This window comes from Rhyacophila brunnea, unplaced genomic scaffold, assembly GCF_057557595.1.
Source record: "Rhyacophila brunnea isolate RB1 unplaced genomic scaffold, BYU_Rbru_1.0 scaffold_95, whole genome shotgun sequence".
NCBI classification, from domain to species: domain Eukaryota; kingdom Metazoa; phylum Arthropoda; class Insecta; order Trichoptera; family Rhyacophilidae; genus Rhyacophila; species Rhyacophila brunnea.
This window is the reverse complement of record NW_028233367.1, coordinates 1,300,124-1,320,654: the sequence shown is the minus strand read 5'-3', so window position 1 is coordinate 1,320,654 and position 20,531 is coordinate 1,300,124. Positions and strand designations below refer to the sequence as shown.

The 20,531-nt window shown below is 25.4% G+C and overlaps 1 protein-coding gene across 1 annotated transcript; it reads right to left on the bottom strand.

Moving 5' to 3' along the window:
- Window positions 1–18,770: 18,770 nt before the first annotated feature.
- Window positions 18,771–19,760, bottom strand: LOC147063127 (uncharacterized; the record flags this gene model as incomplete). Its single annotated transcript, XM_085960156.1, has 3 exons — window positions 19,544–19,760; window positions 19,167–19,342; window positions 18,771–19,067 (listed from the first exon to the last, which is right to left on the bottom strand). Coding segments are annotated over exons 1-3 (690 nt in total), but the record flags the coding sequence as incomplete, so codon positions are not given.
- Between the last annotated feature and the right edge of the window lie 771 nt (window positions 19,761–20,531).

Here is a 20,531-nt window from a genome sequence, read left to right as displayed (position 1 = left end):
TTGAAGTGTTTGGATTAGACATCGTGGTATTGTATTGGTTATTTGTACCTGTAAATGGTGAAGCGTTGCTTGTAGTGCCGCCGAAAATATTTGATGAAAAATGATTATTGGTATTATTAGCATTAGTTGAAGGCGTAGTTGTGTTTCCCATAAAGCCACCTGTACCAGTCGTAATATTACTGCCACCCATATTATTAACACCACCAATGCCTGGTATATTATTCATAGTGGTATTACTAGGTGTATTGTTCATACTACTGTTACCTGAAATGTTATTCACACTACTAATGCCACCCATATTATTCATACTACTAATGCCTGCTGCATTATTCATACTGCTATTTCCTGACATATTGTTCAAATTACTGCCACCCATGCTATTCATATTATTCAAACTAGCATTTCCTGGTGTACTATTCATACTGCTAAGATTATTACCTAACCCAGTAATGTTCAAATTATTATTACTCCCTCCCATGTTATTCATATTATTAATACTACCTATGGCATTGCTCATATTATTACTACTACCCAAACCAATAATATTACTACCACCCAAATTCGATATACTTCCATTTATATTACCACTACTCCCCAAATTACTATTAATATTTCCAATGGTGTTATTTCCCATACCACTTCCAAAAATGTTACTTGTCGTGCTTGAACCACCAATAGCTCCTTGCAAAAGACTACCACTACCTGCCCCACCAAAATTTTGTGCAAAAGATGAAGTACCGGAATTAAGAAACGGATTGGCAGAATGTGGCTGTGTGGGTATTAATCCACCACCAACAGGCGTATTACCTGCACTTTGAGACTGTCCCAGAAAGTTGAAAGCCGGTTTCTGTTGTGATTGCATAAAAGGATTCGTGTTGGACGGCGGTTGGTTTTGGTTTGGATTAAATGGATTGTATTGCTGTTTATTGGGATCCATACTTTTTTATGGGTATTTCGGAACTTAATTATTTCTTGTGAATCGTGATATATTGCCAATCAACAATTGATTTCAAAATTTGAATAATATTTGTAAAAGTATCATTGCTTTGGATTAATTAACACTAAAGTTTAAAGGATATTTACTTTTTATGGGTATTTCAAAACTAAATTTTTTCTTGTAAATTTTGTTTATGGTCGGTCAATCAATACAAACCATAGGATTGAGAAAGACTCTTGAACTGATAAGTCTTGAGCTAAGAAGGGGTATCGATGAGGATATAGCAGAGGAAGAGACGGTGAAAAGTATCGATAAAGTTTGCTCCAAGGATTGAATCACACTATCTGCTTGAGAAATATAAATGTAAAATCAAAAATTAACTCATAAATAAAATAAATACTTTATGATCAATCCATAAATAAAATAAATACTTATGATCAATCAAATATTGATTCAAAATTCTAATAATATTTTACAAATTTTTTATTGCTCCTTATTAATAATCACTAAAATTTAATGGGAATCAGAATATTTTATTCTGTTATTAACATATGTGGATTTAAACCTATCAAAAAATTTTCATGTAAAATTAGATCTTCCAAACCCAAGAAAAAAGAAATACTTATTTATTAAAAAACGTGTATTATGTTCAGAAACTGTAAGTAATATTGCCTAATCACAATAAAAGCATATAATATTTACAATATTTCTATTTTATAAATAAATATAAGTGTTAATATTATATAAATCTGAATTTAAAATAAGCTATACATTATTTATTTTGAAAATGAAATAAACCTATAATAAAAATACAAAAATAAGGGTGCGATAGGATTTAAAAGAAAAACGTAAGAGCAGTTATAGATATAAAATTAAATTTATAATTCCATAAATAACGTAAGAGCAGTTATAAATATACACTAAATAAGTAATTTTAAAATGAATATAGTAACCTGAATATTGTCTTTCTTTTTTTTACAAAATGCGTGTGAATTATTTTGTAGATCTAAATACATTTTTATTTAGAAATCTTGTATAAATTATTTTAAAAACCTATAAGCGTAGGTAATCATATCATAAAATTATCAACCTTATATTTTTAAATGAAGGGAAGGTGCTAGATTGATATTTTTATATACCAGAAAAAAACAATTTTTAAATGCACCTATTTCTTCAAAAAGAATGTTGAAGTCAAAAATTGATTATTAATGCCTATTTTTATTTTTTAATTGTATATATATTTTTAATGTATATCCAGAAATTGTATTGTAAATAATTTGGAATGCCAACGGAAGTAAAAGCATATCCACAAACTAGTATTTGAAAACCCCTGAAAGTATAATTCTTGGTCAATGAAGATGTATTTAGGAAGACTTAAGAATATTGTACTTATAAATTATAAACAAATCTGGAATATAGAGCAGTCTAAAGTTTATTAACAAACAATTAAAGTTAAAAGAAAACTTACCCCTTAAATAAATATATAAGTCTTATAGGTATATTAAGGTGTCATGAAAACCAACTAAAGCAAAAGGCCAAATACAAATACTAGGATTGAGCAAAAGAATTCAAGGTATTGATATTGAGTGAAGAGCATGCTTGAAGACTATTTTTATTCAATGAGCTCGAAAAAAGGATTGAGAAAATATTTTCTATGAGAAATTTATATAATCGTCGAAAAAAATTTAAAAATCAAGAAACAATTATATCTTTTATAATAACTAAGTTTTAAATCAAATAATTGAATAATTTTTTCTTTATGGGTTATTTTTTTTATCAATTCCATCTATTGAGACGTAGTCAGCCCATTGGGAATATTGCACAACACGTTGATGCATCTTTTGACACCTTCCTCTGATCTTTCTTCATCAACGTCTCTTCTTCTCATAAATGAGATGAGTTCAAGTGTCTTGTTAAATTAAATAATAAACTTGTATTGATAGTATTACAGCGTAAGGTAATGATACAGTTTATATATATCTTTGACTAATATTGCTTTTAGACAATTCGACGCTTTTTTGCTAGTAAAAACAGAAAATACATGTAATATTAAATTTTTAAAAAACCTTACGAATCTTAATTTTAAGCTTGCATAAAAATATATTATTAAATTATAATATTTTCATGCCATTTTTAATTCCATGGTTAATTATTTAGTTCATTTATAATTTCCTTGATGTTCTGATAAGTATTTTTTCAAAAGATATTGTACTTTTAAAAAACCTCACATTTTTCCAGGCTCTAAACACCCTAGAGTTTAGTAGAAAGCTGAAAAAGCTACCACCTACACGGCATTCTCTATATACGTTCTCGGCAAAACGCTCCCATCATATCTTGCGGCTTTGATTACTGAGAGTATTTTTTTCTTTATTTAACCCCTTTAATTACTCGAAAAAAATATGTTTTTCTTACGTTACATTCGATATAATAAACCTTTTTAATAACCAATTTTATCGTAATATCATTTACACACATAAAACTGCAATCAGATTAGAGGCATCTATAAACACTAAAATACAATAAATCCATGAAAAAGCTGCAAAGTAATATAAATTATCAGAGTTTTCTTTTATAAAATCAAATATTATTATCACTTTGTCAAAGATTTCTCTATATTTTTTAGCGGTTAATAAAAAAATAAATTTTTGTGATGATTCTGAGTGCCATATTTTTATATAATTAAAAAAAAACTTGTGTCAACACATAATTTTTGTAAGGATAGCATGTTCCCGATTTCTATATCATTATTAAAATATGGTTTAATAACATAATTTTTACAATGATTTTATGTATGCAGTTTTTATATCATTGTTAAAATAGAATTTTATTGCATAATTTTTGTGGTGATTTATGTGCCAGATTTTTATATTCATATTAAAATAGTGTTTCATTGCACAATTTTTGTAATGATTGTATGTGTTCAATTTCTAATTATTGAAAAAATATAATAAAGGTGTTTTATCAAATAAATACTATTTTTATTTACGAATTATTTAAAATAAGTTTACGGCATATAATAGTTTTTTTTTGGTTAGAGAAATACATATTTAATTTTTTATGGATATATGACGTTACAGCTAATATTTTTTCCAATAAATACTTTACAGAAGTTTTTTTTTACATTGGAATACTTTACTAAATATTTATATATTATAGCTTGAACGCTACATTCTCAAAATTTTTGTTATGAGGTTACGAAAAATATTACATTTCGTAATGAAAAATAATGACTACATGGTAAACATTTTAAATTTAAAAAACGAAAAAAAATTTGAGCTATTATGAATAAATAAAAAGCTCTTTATTTTATTTATAAATAATGTGTTTAATGTGCTGCATAATATAGACATTTTTAAATATATGTATGTTGATAGAATAATGTTTTAAATAAGTTACAACAACAATCAATGTTGTTTAAAATATATGAAGAGTATATATACCATATCATAGATGTATTTTAAATTATAGAAATAATCATTGTTCAAAACTTAAAGAAATAGAAACTTTATGTTGAACATAGTTTTTTAATTTATAGAAGAGGAACAGGACATAAAAAGATATTTATAATCCAAATTTTATATGGATAAAGCGGTTATTTTCTAGGTTAAAGAATAAATTAAATGCTCTGAAATAATATAAAAAAAATATATTGATTTACCGAAAAAAAATTAGGATTTAGAAAATCGGAACCGGCTTTGTGATTTATTTTTTATTTTATTTTTACAATGTCTGAAACTTAATGCGTTAAAAATGTAATATCTGGTGTATTAAAGTAGAAAAATTCAATATCGAGGTCAAAAATTTATATGATTTTCTAAAAGCAAATGTGCTGTTCCAGTCAGCTAGAATTCATGTCATTGCATTATTTCAATGCCTAATTTTTTCTTATAAAATATAATTCACTTCTTTAATATTGAAGTAAACTGTTATGTTCTTAGTTTTAAAGGAGTTTTATAAAAACGGAAAATTTAGAGTTTTGTGTTTTAATGTTTAAGTAAACTGTTATAATCTTACGATAGAAAGTATTTTATATAGTATAAATATATAAATTACTTCTTTAATGTTTAAGTAAAGTGTTATATTCTTATTATTAAAGCTGAATTATAAAAACAGAAAATTTAAAATCTAATTTTGTAAGGCGTATGCAAATAAACATAATCATATTCAAAAGGATATTTTATTGAATAGGAATATATAATTTACTTTTTTAATGCTTTAGGAAACGAGCATAATCTGATTCTTAAAGGCGTTTTATAAAAACAAAAAATTTAAAGTTTACTTCTTTCATGTTTGAGTAAACTTTTATAATCTTATGCTAAAGGATATTTTATAGAATATAAATATATAATTTCCTTCTTTAATGCTTGATATAATATACATAATCTTATGCAAAAGACATTTTATCACGGTTTTGTAAGTCAGATCATATTAAATCAATAAAGTAATTTTTAAAATTATGACGAGAAATATTATTATTCAATGCAAATGCTCAAAAATGTATCTTTCTACAAATTTTTAAAATATTTCAAGTAAAACCCAATACAATTTTTTTTTATAAATTTAAATAAAAGATAATATGAAAAAAATGGATTTTGTTTAATCTTGTATAAAGTAAAATGGATCGATTAATATGCAAGTAGTTTGTCTTTTTTTTTATTTCTTTCATATTATTATTATAAAAGCAAATACAAATATTATAAAGGGATTTAAAAATTTCATATTTTTCGCGACTAACTCTCTCTACACCTAATAAAAATGTTGGTTATATTTGTGTTTTATATTTGTATTTTCTTGGCGTTACTTCTCTTTTATGTTTAAATTTGAATTTATTTTTATTTATGAGTTATAAACATTTTTTATTGGCCAAACTTAACCTCTATTTAAAAATAACGAAGTTATTTTTCTTAACGTATCTATTATTTACATAAAATATTAATTTTTTGCATTTTGTTTTGTGTAAATTTGCATCTTTCTCTGACATGAAAATCAAACAAAAAAACCATTATTTATTTATTAAATTTGGATGTGTTGAATAAAGCCCATTTTAAACCTTTTTTTCAAGTGTTATCGATGAAATTATATATTTTTATTTTTAGGGTTAATTATGGTATTGTAATTTTTGATATTTTTCTTCAAGCTCAGCTAAATTAATTTCCTGCGGTCTCATCATATCGAAACACTCGGTTATTTTCTCTTATATTATATCTTCTTCGATGCCTCTTTTCAAAGCCTATTAGTTCAAGTGTTTTACTCTATCCTGCAGTTTGGATATATGCCTAGATTTTGTTGTGTGTCTGTTCTTTCTGGTGCCTCTAATAGTATATTCTCTTATTTTACATCTTCTTCGATACCTCTTTTCAAGACCTATTAGTTCAAGAATTTTTCTCTATCCTATAGTTTGGGTGTATGCCTCGATTTGTTTTGTATTCAAATTCATTCATGGCATTAATAATTTAATACTGTTTGCGTTTCTTTTGTACCATACTAAATCCTAAGGTAAACTACATCAATTACTCTATCATGCACTTTTGAATATAATATTGAATGCAATCTATAGCAATTATAAATTCCTTTTGCATGTATCATTTCAAAAACAGTATTTTAGCTTTGATAATGTGAATAGATAATACGTACTGATTTAGTATCAAATATTTTGCGCTTTGAGCAATTAGTTTTTTTTAATATTTTCTGGTGTATTAATTTTACAGCTTGGATTGAATTAAGTTTAAATTTGGATTCTGTTATTGTTTTAAAATTTTCTGATTTCCATAAATAGACAAATTAAATTATTAAATAAATACAATAACATTCAAATTTGAATATTTTTTTAATTAAATATTTATGATTTGCTAGAAAAAAAAACATAAAAAAAAATTTAAGCAAAGGAATCCAAATCTAAGCTCCGAACACAAAAAATATTTTTTTTTGTATAGCTTGAGCACTTTCGCAAAACCCAATTTATTAACACCCCTTTATACAAGAAAAAGAAAGATGACCCGTAAAGACATTATGCATAAAATAGAGACACCGCACTATATGGATAAAAATTTCGATTTCACGAAACTAAAAAAACAAGAATTACTCAACATTTTAATCGAGAATAATATAAGTGATATTCCGACGATGGCTGAGCTCAAGCCCACAATAATACAATTTTACAAGACACATTTTCATGATAAAGTTGTGATGAATCAAGACAAATCAGTTAACATGAATTCTGTCAATATTTTTCAGAAAACCAACACACCTAAGAAAAATCGTGCGAATGATGATGATTTTAGTGGTGACCGGTTTGGTTTTGGAACTCCCGATAGAGTATTCAAAGATAATTCTTTTTCTGCGAGAAATAGTTTTGATGAATCAAACAACAACAATAAATCAAGAAATTCTGAAGAATTAACCAATAGTAAATCAAGAAATTCATTCACGTCAACTAACATTTATGGATCTAAAAATTCGGAAGAAGTAAATAATATTGATAATGTCAAAACCAGAAAGTCGCATGAATCAAATAATATTGATGGATCTAGAAATTCGTACGTCACAAATAACAACAGTAAGAAGGATCAATCAAGTTTTAATGTGAAAGAAAAGAACAGTAATTCACGAATAAATAATCTGAATTTGTCTAATATAACCAATCCGTATGAAATACGACCTAGTTCAAAAAAAAATTATGAAAGATCACAAGAGAACAATTTAAACACAGGTAAACCCAATATTTTAGATAACATTTTTGCGAAGGGCAATCCTTTTAAAGTTACAAACAACAATCCGTCTTTAAATGACAAGATTGGATCAGTGTCTTTTCACGAAACAAATGAAAGAAGCCCTTTAAATAAAATTAAGGCGAATAGAAGATATTCTGAAAGAACAAGAAATATTGAATTAAAAGATACTAAACCAATAAAAGAACTCAATACGCCGAAAGCAAATAAGAACCATATTGAAGAGAAATGTAAAGGTATAAAAAGAAAGATTATTGTCTGGCTTATAATAATTGCATCAATATTAATATATTCGTATCTCAAATTTTCTTGTAAATACTGCACCATAAATAATAACGAAAATTTCTGTATTTCAGTGCCGAAAAATTCTAAATTGAATAAAAATGGCGAATTGGTTTGTGATAAAGGATATATTCTTAGAAGGAGATTGTTTTGGTATAGTTATTGCGAAAAAGATAATGGAAATATTAACGATAATAATATCAAGTGTGTGGTTGACAGGTTGAGATTGGCTAATCTGGAATTTTATTGTGGTATTAGAAAAACTAATAGAATTAAATTAGCTTATATTCGAGATTTGTTTTTAGAAACCCTTAAAACAAATAATAATCATGAGAATAAAAATGTGCATTTAAATAATTTAGAAAATGAGTATAGGAATAATAATTTATATTCCCATAAAAATGAAAGTACATGCGGTAGTAAAAATAATGAAAGAAAAACCTCAGGTTTTCCAGATAAAAATAATGATGTTCACATGGTTTTTAGGGAAAATGTAATTTACAAAATTCTAAAAAAATACCCCGATATAAAAGAAGATGAAAACGGATTGTACTCAACAAATTACAAATACGATATCAATGTAATATCAATATTTATCCTAAAAAAAGCATCAAACATCTTACTTCTTCCATCAGTCTTATTATTCACTCTATACATAACAATAAAAATATTTAAAAGCTCAAGAAAAACAAAAAATGAAAATAAAATACTTGCAGAAAAAGTTACTAGAGAAATTATTCGCACCCTCATTAGCCAATCACTAAGAAAACAAAGACTTGAAATTTATAATGCTTTTCTTACAGTAAAACAAGTAAGAGATTATTTCGGATGCAACGATATTGTCTGGAAAATAGCTTTGGAAAGAGTTAAACATAACACTAACGTTAAGGTGAACAAACTTATGATTGACGGAAAGTTTGAAAATTGTTTGGAATGGATTGGACCGGTTGTTAAAACGGAATTCTCCCAATACTAATAAATGGCATTTTCTTTAAAACCTTTGCATTTATGTTATAACATCTTATTGACTTTATCAATTCAATCACCCTTTTTTTATTATTAAAATGCTTTTTGTTCTCTTTTGTTTGCGCAGTGAAGAATTTGTGTCACCTAGTTGTTAAAGTTTATTGTCAAACACATCTATTCTTTTTTTATGTTATATTATATTTATTTTTTCGCGATAAATTACTTTACTTCTTTATTTTTTCTGTTTATATCAGAAAACTTTATTCTAATTCTATGCTATATTTCTATTTTGTATTTAATAATACTCACTTCATTATTATTTTTGTTCATACAGAAAACTTTATTCTAATTCTATGCTATATTTTTTTGTATTAAATTATACTTCACTTCTTTATTTTTTCTATTTATAGACAAATAATCAGATTCTATTTTTTAGTATTTCTATTTTGTATCGACTAATACTTTAATTCACTGTTTCTCGCTGTTTTTTTTATAAAAAATCGATTTCTTTATCGCTGTAATTGTTTTTCTTTTTTAATTTGGCTTTATTTTCAAATTTTATTCTTCGATTTTTTAGCAAATATTATATATTTTTTCGTTTTTTCTTTTATTAAAACCATGAGGTTGTTTTTTTAGATATCAAATATTTTACAAAATTATATCATCATATTTGATACAAGTTTATAATTAAAAAACCAAATTGAATTATTAAAAAAACCGTAAATTTTTTTTCAGGCTATATCGTTTAATACGAAGACGTAACCAAATATATTTTTGATTTTTGTTATGTTTATATAGTAATACCATAAAACTGTGAGTAAATGCGATTTTTAAGTAAAGATATTAATAAAAGTATCTTAATAATATCATAAAAAATATTTAAGGAGTTAAAAATTCCGGACGATGTAGAAGCATACATGCAAGCTCTCACACCCCACAAGACACTTGAACTCATCTCATTCGAGAGAAGAAGAGCAGTTGAGGAAGATAGATCAGAGGAAGGTGTCAAAAGATGCATCAAGGAGTTGTGCAATATTCCCTACACCTTGAACACGTCACTATAGAAATTTTCGATAGAAAGAAAATTAATCCATAAATAAATAAAAAGCATCTTGATGATACTAACACATAAGGATCTATAAATCAAAATTTTACGATAATATGTTTGAGCTATACCCCAAAAATACCTCTAACACAATTTAATTGTATCAAGAATCCATATCATTATATATATTTCGTAAATACAGTTAAAAAATCACCAATCTTGTTTAAATGATGGGATCAATATAACATATTCACCGAATAAAATAAATTTTCGATTTTTTCTAATAATAGAAAAATTTATAGAAAGTCGGATGTGTTTGGACATTATATCGTTCCTATAGATTCCTAATTGATAATTAACGCATCATATAATTATAAAAATCATTCTTTGCTATTTTGCCGCTTCTGGAAATAGAGTAAAACAAACCCAAAATATATTGAAAAATTAACATTTTTATCTGGAAAAATATTTAGTATAAAATAAATTTAATGATGATAATCAAGTTCTTCAATAAAAATTTAATTTTATTCTGGAATTTTAAACATTTTGAAAACTATTTTATTGTATACCTTCATTCCCTACAAAAAGTTAAATGAAATTTTGAAAGGCGTTTAAAAAATTAGAAAATTTACTCATAAAGTCGCATAAAATATCACAGTTCGCATGATTGTACGTATTATTGTGACATATCTGCTATCGTATCCTTGTATGTAATACATACACACTCAATATAATTATTTTTAAAAAAACCTCTAGTACGATATCTTATGTTCCCGAAAATAAATTTTATCTTTGTATTTTATTTTTTCTGTTTAATATTGTGCATTTATAAGTATTAAATTTCAATTAATTCTTATAACTAAAAGTTTATCAAGAGTTTAAGATAAATTCTGCACTTTCTAATCCTTTAATTACGTTATCAATAAGTCTAAAAAACTGGAAAATATATTAAATGGTTAACCGTATTCCTTATAACAACTGAAATTGCTTTCTTACCATTAAAATACAAGGACAAAAAAATCAACTTGTATTTTTTATTTGAAATAAATTCTTTAATATCTTACGCTTATTTGCATTGTTTCGAAAATAACAATATATATAAAATTCTTGTGATGATATAGAAACATTTTCACATCAAATTTGCTTGTTTCTCTAAAATTAAACTTTCTTAATTGTGTACACAAGTTTTTATTCGGGTTAGTGCAAGGTCAAGAAGAAAAGATGTCATTGAAATTTTTTAACATAGTAAATATTTGAATCTGGGACATGCACGCGGGCTTAAAAGACTATTTAAATAATATTTAATTTATAGATGAACTGTTTATTTACTTTTATATATGTTTAAGCAGAACATGTTTTTTTTATCTAGCTAAGATGTCTATCACATTTTTCTACACTTTTTTCTTTACTACCTCTATTTTATAGACGCATAAACAAAGTTTTTTTTTCAGATTTAGTTGTTTGTAAATACGTTTCTCTTTAGTTTTGTCGCCAACATCTTAATATACGATATATTTAGATCCTTTGAAAGCGACTGTCTTATGGGCCGGGCTTTGACCATTTAAATTTGTTTATGCAAAACTTTATTTTGATTTAAAGATCAGATTTACTTGCCATCTATAATATCTTCTTCTTTAAAACCTTAATCCATGATGTTTCCCTTTCTTATATCCATAATCAATTCAGGTATGTTCAAGTATATTGCCATATATGTGTTTCTAGTTTAAGTCGATGTTATAATCATTGAACATAGGGTTCATGGCTTTTTTATGTCACACTATCACATGTTATGGAGTAGCAAAGGGCTCGTCCTAGGCAAGAGATAAATAAGGAAATGATACTTTATAATACAGTGCAATTTAATGGCTTTTAATTATTTTGGGAAATTATATTCATTATTTCTATTTATATTAACGCAAATATATTTTTATTTTTATATTTCAAAAGACATGAACGACCATGCGATGAAAAATATAAATAGTTTTAATTATAGTATCTATTTTTATCCTTTCTATTGCAAGAAAATTTCAATATATATTATTTATTTAAGGGTTAATTTGATTTTAGCTATTTTAATTTATTCTGGAAAAACTTTATATTGCCTAAAAGAACATAATTTCTTGCGGATTTTTGCGCATTGTCATCCTCTCAGTCTTTTTATATGACATCACTCTTCAAGACTTATTATTTCGAGTGTTTTCCTCATTCCGATTATTTGTGTATAGGCTGCTGCTCGAGAGCTAAAAAAATATTTTCTGAAATAAAAATTAAATTTATTATCTTATATAATTTTAGGGATGAAAAAATTTATTTTACAGTAAGAAAGCCTCTATCGCGTTAAAGTAAAACTGTAAAAAATTTTTGATTGTGAAAAAGAAATATAAATGAAATTGACGTAAAATATGCTTAAAATTTAATTACTGTTGACTTTTTAGTTTATAGGTGTTAAATGAGTTTCACTGGTTATTTATGGGCATCATTCTTGTGGTGTAATAATACAATATTTTCGACACGCAGTTTTGTATATATCAATTCAGTAAAATTTTCAATTATAAGTGGATTGTGGCTCTTATATAGATTACTTGGTTTGTGTGCATTTTTTATACAAAAAAAACATTTTGGATCTCGTCTTAATGTTGGAGAAAATATGATGGTACTTTAACTTACAATTAAAAATTTTCATATGTAGCTATAGCTTCACCTTAAACAATTTTATGGTTCTTAAATGTTCGCAGTAAAAATTCCGAAAAATAACTTTACTCTAAATTTTGTAGTTTATAAGCCACTTTCAATGCTTAATGCAATAAATTAAATATCAAATCAAATCATAAAATTTCTTTTATACTGTTATGGCACAATAAAATAATAAATAAATAGCTTTTTATTTTTTCATTTTACAGTGAAAACAGGTAATAAGGCTTTGATTAATTTTTTTGCGCATATTTCGAACGTATTAAAACAATGAATTGATATTTCTGACATTCATTATCTTCATAAAACAGTAATTTAATTTTTTCAGATATTGTTGTTTTTTTTTTGCGTGATACTATAAAATTAATGAAAATTTTATCTAATTTTTTTTGTCTAATATATGAAACAAGTTTATAATGAAATTTTCCTAATAACATAAAACTCGGCTTATCAAAATATGTTTTAGCATCATGAAGATAGAAAAGACTTGGAGATTTTACATCGAAATGATCCTAAAAAATTAGATTCTCTGTAAAAATCAATGAAAACACCTTTTTTATGGTATAAATCTGCTTTATTGAGTTTGATATATTTTTGCCTAAATTTTAAGAAATATACTATAAAAATTACATATAACCCTATATAAGAATATATTATTGTGTTCATGGTTCTATATTTTTTTAAAGACACATATTATGATTTAAGGGGGTGTAGATTCATACCGAGATGTCGAAAGCCAGGATCATAACCTTCTATATTCGTATTTTTAAAACCTTTCTTCTGTGATTTCTCCCGTAATTAACACATAGATAGAATGTATTTAAATCTATATACACTTGTGTTATGCCTTTAATCATGCAGAATATTATATTATTTAATGGGGTTCTATATTTTGAATTATAATTTTTTTATGCGCTGAATAAGAAAGTTCGATTTTATGTGATTAGACGATAAAATATATCTTGGTATTATTGGAAATTTTTTAATACACACATTAATAGTAAATAAAATTAATAAGTTATCTTTTCATACAATATATTGTATGTTTTCTAAAAATAAGTATAAAGATTTCTCTTAATAAATAAAATACAAAACAAATCATGGAAAGACTATAGCCTATTGATACTTAAAAACTTTTTTTTGAACAAAATACATTTTATTTATTTGGCAACAATATAATATTAGTTGTGTCTTATGTTTTTAAAAAATTCCATTTCTGACTATAGAATTTCGGGAAAAAATAATTAAAATACATATATATTATGTTAACACACCATAAAACTAAATTTTTGTATTTCGTGTAAATGATACCGATCAAGTTCGCGATGTCTTTTTATTTAAACTAACCTAGGAAATATTTTAGAAATCTTTATGATATTAAATTTCAACAAAAATCAATAAAGCAAAATTGCATGCTGCAAAAAAGCATTTATATATTATAAAAAAAAGAAGGATTCAATCCACATATGAAAAAACGAATTAATCAAAACTTAAAATCTTGAAACCATATCTTATTTATTATTATCTATACATAATCCACAAAAAATGGCTTTAATTAATATATAAATAAAATAGGCCTGGCTATCTCTTAATTTTCCAAATCTAAGAAATATAAATTTATATTTTTAAAGAAATTATTTGAAAAATATTTTTGTCAGAAATCGCAAAAATAAATAGGTTTAAAAAAATAAAAAATTGTATTTAAAATTTTATATACTTGGACAGTAATGTGATATAATATGGTTTTTAAGAAAGTATTAACGGAATTTATTTCCATGTGCATAAAAATCTACTTATCATCAGACATAATGGATTTCAAAATAACTATAGGATATTATTGGAAACTTATAATATCACAGAAATTTGATTTTTTCGTTCGAATCCATTATAATAATGTATTTTCAAACTCATTACAATCTTCATATTTTTATTGCAGCTCTTTAAACTGAATGTTTATCCTTACGAAATTGTGTTTATAGACCATCAATATATGATAAAATATATTTTTATATGTATTTATATTTTAAATTAAACTTACCCTCAATATATTTTAAAATTTGAATTTATTTCGAATGAAGGTTTCTAAACAAAAAAGGAATATGTAGTCACTTAAAAATGTTTATTATTACTTTATGTGAAATGTTTACCATTTTTTCTAATCTTCTGGTTCAGGGGCGTTTCCTTTCTTTGGTTTTTTACAGGCTGACAATAATCCAACAAGTGCAAAAATTTTACAAAAAATGGAAGTTCTGTTCATCTTAAATTGCAATTCAATATGTCTTATATAGTTGTTGCCAGAAATAAACCAATATAATTTTTTATTTTTTTTATTTTTATCTAATCATGCACCAATAAGTATTAAAGAAAATATATGTATTGGTGAATATATCTCGATAGACTATCATTTATCAAGTTTGCATGCTTATAATCGTGGACCTTTCTCATGGTATCTATCTGATTTGGATTAATTTTTATGTGTACTGTCAAATCATAGATAAAACCAGGCATATGATCGTAATTGGTTCTTGATTTTTGAGGAAAAATGTTTTTTTTTTGAAGATAAACAAATTATAAAGGGCTTAATATTCACTCTTTTTTGTGTGAGCTATTTTAATTATTGGATTATAACCACAATATCAATCTAAATTCTTTCTTATGATATATAGAGCTTGCTTTGTTACAAATATTCTAATGCAGATGTTCTTATATAACTTTTACCAACATCAATTTTAAGGCACAGAGGTATATTAAATATATATAAACAGAGATTCAGGAAAATTACCTAAAACAAATACTCAAATTTAACTGTGTACGAATATTCAGGAATCATATATTTTCGAATCGCGGTCGGGATTTAAATGCAGGATTTCAGTATATAATTTATAGTTAAAATCAGTAAATGTAAATATTACGAAATAAAACGCCTAAAATATTTGGCAATAAATTTTTATGAGTAATCTAAGAAATATTGTTTACAAAATTACAAATGGCCTAAAATTTTTGATTTTATTAAACTCGTTATGAATCATTAAGTCGATAACTATTGATCTTAATTTTATAATGCTTACAAAAAGATCTTAATATTAAGACAAAAAAAATGAAGCCAAGTGTAAAAATTTCTTTATAAACAATTTATGTTTTAAATATCCTTTTCAAATCAATTAACTAAAAGCATGACCTCTATTTATACTAAAGTTTTAAAACGTTAAGATATAAAGAAGGCATATTATTCATAATTTAACTGGCAAAATTATAAAAATTATGTGTTTTATAAAATTCTAAAGAAAAAGAATCCCATACAATTTCCTATAACACTTGAATTTACAAATAAGAAATATAAAGTATTTTAAAATCCGTTCACAAAAACATTTTTATTGCCCATTCTAGATTATTTTGCAATATACAGCAACATCAATCATTCATTATGCAGAAGCTAACGTAAAAAACCCATTTCCCCTCTTCTAAAAAATTTAATTATTGATATAATATTTTACCCTAAAGAATAAACCTTTTTTGTGGTTTTTTTATGATTTAAATATTTTTATATAACTTATCAACTTTAGCACAAATACCTTATAAATATTCATAGTTGTGAACTTTTTTTTTGGAAATATAAACATAGTTTTTATTTCGGAAAATAAATACCACAAAATGAACTAAATATTTATCTAAATTAATTAAAATAATCTTTTTTGCAAAGATACCCGTGGTTTAATATGAAGAAGCAGAACTCATGAATCGTGACTTGTAAAATCCCATATATTTATTTTTTAAATTCGTTTTCTCTGCACCTGTATATGAAACGATCTATATTCTCTAAGTTAAATGCATTTTATGCTGATCTATAAAATTTCCAAGTTTTAAACTTAATCATGACTTCGATAATCATCACGCTATTCTTTTATTTTTTTCGCATATGGAAATATTTTAAATATAAACTGATTTCTTAAGTTATATTACAACGAATTTATGATGTATAAAACCAAAAATACACGCTCTAGTTCACCCCTCTACTAAAAGAAATAAAAAAAAGGTACATATACCATGTTCTTTCAATTTCTATATTTTTTTTGTTTCCATGTTGTATGCATTCTTAGAAATTATCAACAAAATAAATTGTATTTTATTTAAAAAATATTATATGGGCTGCGAATAAACCGTAATGCATATTGATTTGATGTATAACATTCTATATTAAACACATCTAATATTTTTTTTGAAGGTGCATTTTTATAAATATCCCTTTTTATGGGGGTAAAAAAAAACCTTTATAGTGCATTATACTTGAGCCATGATCCATACCAATTAATTATTAATAGAAAATTAAAAATGCACGAAAAAAGGCTTCATTTATGCTATAACCCATTTATACACTTCAGGTAAAAGCTTGTTCCTTAATCATTTAAAATACAAATAAAAAATAAATTTTATCAAAAAGCCAGAGGCTTGATTTTTTAGGATAATATATTTAATTATGGTAATATTTGAGAATTTATAAAATGAAAAAAATAACTAATAGACGTATATAATTATTCACTGAAAATCATATAATATTTTTCTGATCAAAATTTTGTTTACTAACGAGATAATGTTTTAAGTGTGCAATAGATAATAAGAATATTTGTACTTCTATGCAATCCCTTGCTGTAGCCAGGATAAATAATTTAGAACTATAGAGAACATCCTTTGTGTAATTTTTGGATTCATAGTACCTTGAAATATATGCGAGTAATATGTTTTCAGACAATTTTTTTCTAGCTTCATGTTGCAAGCTTAGCTAATATAATCGAAAAAAATACAATTAAAATTTTAGAAGATGCAAATATATAGTTCATATCAATAAAATGGATGCTCTTAATAATTATGTTCATTGTTTTTACTGTTATAAGATGATCGTAACATTCTTTTTAATTTTTTACTAAAAGAGTCTACAATAAATTATAGTTAAATTATTGTAATTCTAGCATATGTGGATTCTAAATATGCAATTACTTTTATTTGATTGTGGATTAACGCTTGATCTATTTTTTACACGATAAATATCGTTTGTATCCCTCAACCTCTTAATAAACTAACTACAAAAAAATTATTATGAATTCAAATGATTTAATTTATTGTTTTTAGCATTTAAATATATACAGGTTGCATGTTAAATACCAGCTTATTTATTTTCGGGCTATATCAAGTTAAATTAATAAGGCCGACCAATTACAGTAATTATGAATCTATACCCCATTAGTTTAAATCTATTAGCTCCCAAAACAGCTTATTTACTTTTCGAACTTATAATTCACAAAAAAAAATTTTCTACGTTGTTAATTTTTTAACGCAATCTTTAGTGCCTATTTCTTAAAGCCAGCCCAAATTTTGCTATATTTTTTTACTTTCTCTAAGAATTATAAATGTTAGGCATTATTAATTTTAAATTATTTTCTAGATTGATTTTTATTTAAGGGCTATATTTATAGTCGTAATTTTAGTTTTTGTTCTCAGGCACAGCTTGCTTGATTCTCTGTACACACAGCGTATTTATACTTTCGGCTATCTTCTCCTCTCCAAAGTCTTCTTCAATACCCCTCCTTCTTTCGAAACCTATTAATTCAAGGGTTTTTCTCAATCCCAATGTTTGAATTAAATTATTTTCTATATATATAAATATTCATAAAAATATTCAAAAGTGAAGTGTGATATTTAAATCACAAAAATAGACAGTAACGAATAAGAAATATCTCAAATTTAAAGAATAAACCTTTCTAATGTTTTAGGTAATTTAGAAACCTTAGTAATTGTTTTTCGTGTTCTTTGTTGGAATGAAAGTTTGTACATACCTTTATCAATGAATATTATTTTTTTTACATAAACAACTATGAGTTTTTAAATAAAAATGAATAGCTAACAGTTAGTTAACTTAAAAATATAAAATTAATCTATAGCATTTTTAATATACATATGGCATATATTATGAATGATTCACAGTGATTTAGTAGTCTCAGTCCATTTTAGATGTATCTTTAAAATAGGATAAATATTCCTTTGCTGTTTCTCTGCAAGGTGTCTTGAGTAAGATTTTTCCCATTTGATATATATCCTCTACGGCCGTTTTTGGAGTATCCACACCGACCTCTATTCCATTTTTTACTGGTGAAAATTCAAGTTCACGAGGAACAGAAACCAAGCCCGATTTTTTTGTGAATTCAAAAGAATCGAATATGAATTTTTCCCGTTTATAACCATTATTTTCCCTTGGTCTAATAATTTTGCCATTCTCATCACTAAAGGGAATTTTTTTATATGCTCTGTGTGTAGGTAAATTTTCCTCTGCGACTCTTTTCATAAAGTCGATTTTAAAGGTGTGGTTGCAGATATTGCCTTGGATTTTTCGACCAGGGCCAATAAGATGGCTATATTCTTTTAAATTCTGTAATTCGTTATATTCCCTCACAACGATACAGCCATCTTTCTTTAAAAAAACTCCAACACTTTCCTCATCCCTTTTCGTTACAGACTTACTACACACATCAAGATCGTTTTCCTCCATATATCCTATTATTACGGGGTCTACGACTCTTGCGAGAACGTTATCTACCGAAATCACATTGCAATATTTGACCTTTTCAAGATGCTTATAAATTCCACTATCGGCCATGGTTTTGAATATAGCCCCGTTTCCGTTCGGTGCAGTAGCATATCCATCTCCAAAGGGAATATACTTTTCGGAATTATCTAAACAAGCTATATCCTCTTGTTGAAAATAAACCAGATCATTTTCATCTAAGCCAAAGTATTTATTTTTCTTAAAAAATTCCAATGTCATCTCGTGTGTATGCGAACTTGTCATGACAAGAAGTTTGATTTGAGTGTTAAAAGATTCCTGAGCCATCTTGATAGACTTACAATGTAGTTCGAATATACTTTTTTTAATCTCGGGTAGAATGTAGCATCCCTTTGGATCGCTTATTCCCAATCGAGTTCCTTGACCACCAGCTAAGATTACTACACATATGCCTTTCTCCTGTATTGCTTTAATTCCGATGGTTTTGGTGGCTTTAACATCATCTTTGAGGTCGAAATTCTCTTTGTATGGTATTATAAATTCTGGTTGTTCATACATCGTGATGCTTTGAATTTTCTGATCCGTATTCATGTATCAAAATTTATTCTTTTGTTTCTATTTTGTATCGGAAGATTTATGATGTCATATTACATCTATTGATTAGATCGAAATCTCCTTTATCAATTTAGAACCAGTCATTCTTTGTTTAAAAATAAATCAGACATATGACACATATGAATAATCAATTACGTATCTCGATTTATTTATATGATTTTCAAATATAAATTAAAATTTGTATTATTCATATAAAAAATGATTTTAAAAATTTTTGAGTGTCAATTCTCTGTTATTTACATTTTAGAGTTAAAGACATAGCTAAGAATTAAAAATTATATATAGATTAGACCATGGTATTGATTGGTCCAAAAATATAACCTATAAGACTTAAGGTATCGTAAATTAATTATATACTAAATTAAATTAAAAAAATTTAAAATATAAATTATTTTTCCTATAAGTGATTAATTTGCAGCCAAAAATTTTAGAATGAAAATTTTATTCAATATACGGTTTACAATTTGTAAATACAAAGAATGGATTCATAATTTAAAAGATTATTACAATGCAAAAAATAATTATTTTCAAGGAAAGTATTTTCGGCATCATAAAAATATTAACATAAATAAGTACGAAATTATTATTTCTTATTTTTTAAAAATCTGAATTTCTTTATAGAAGAGAAAACCAAAGATATATAAATTATGCGCAGTAAATACTTCGGTTGCCTTTCAAAAATGTTTAATATTAACCGAAATCCACACAATGAAT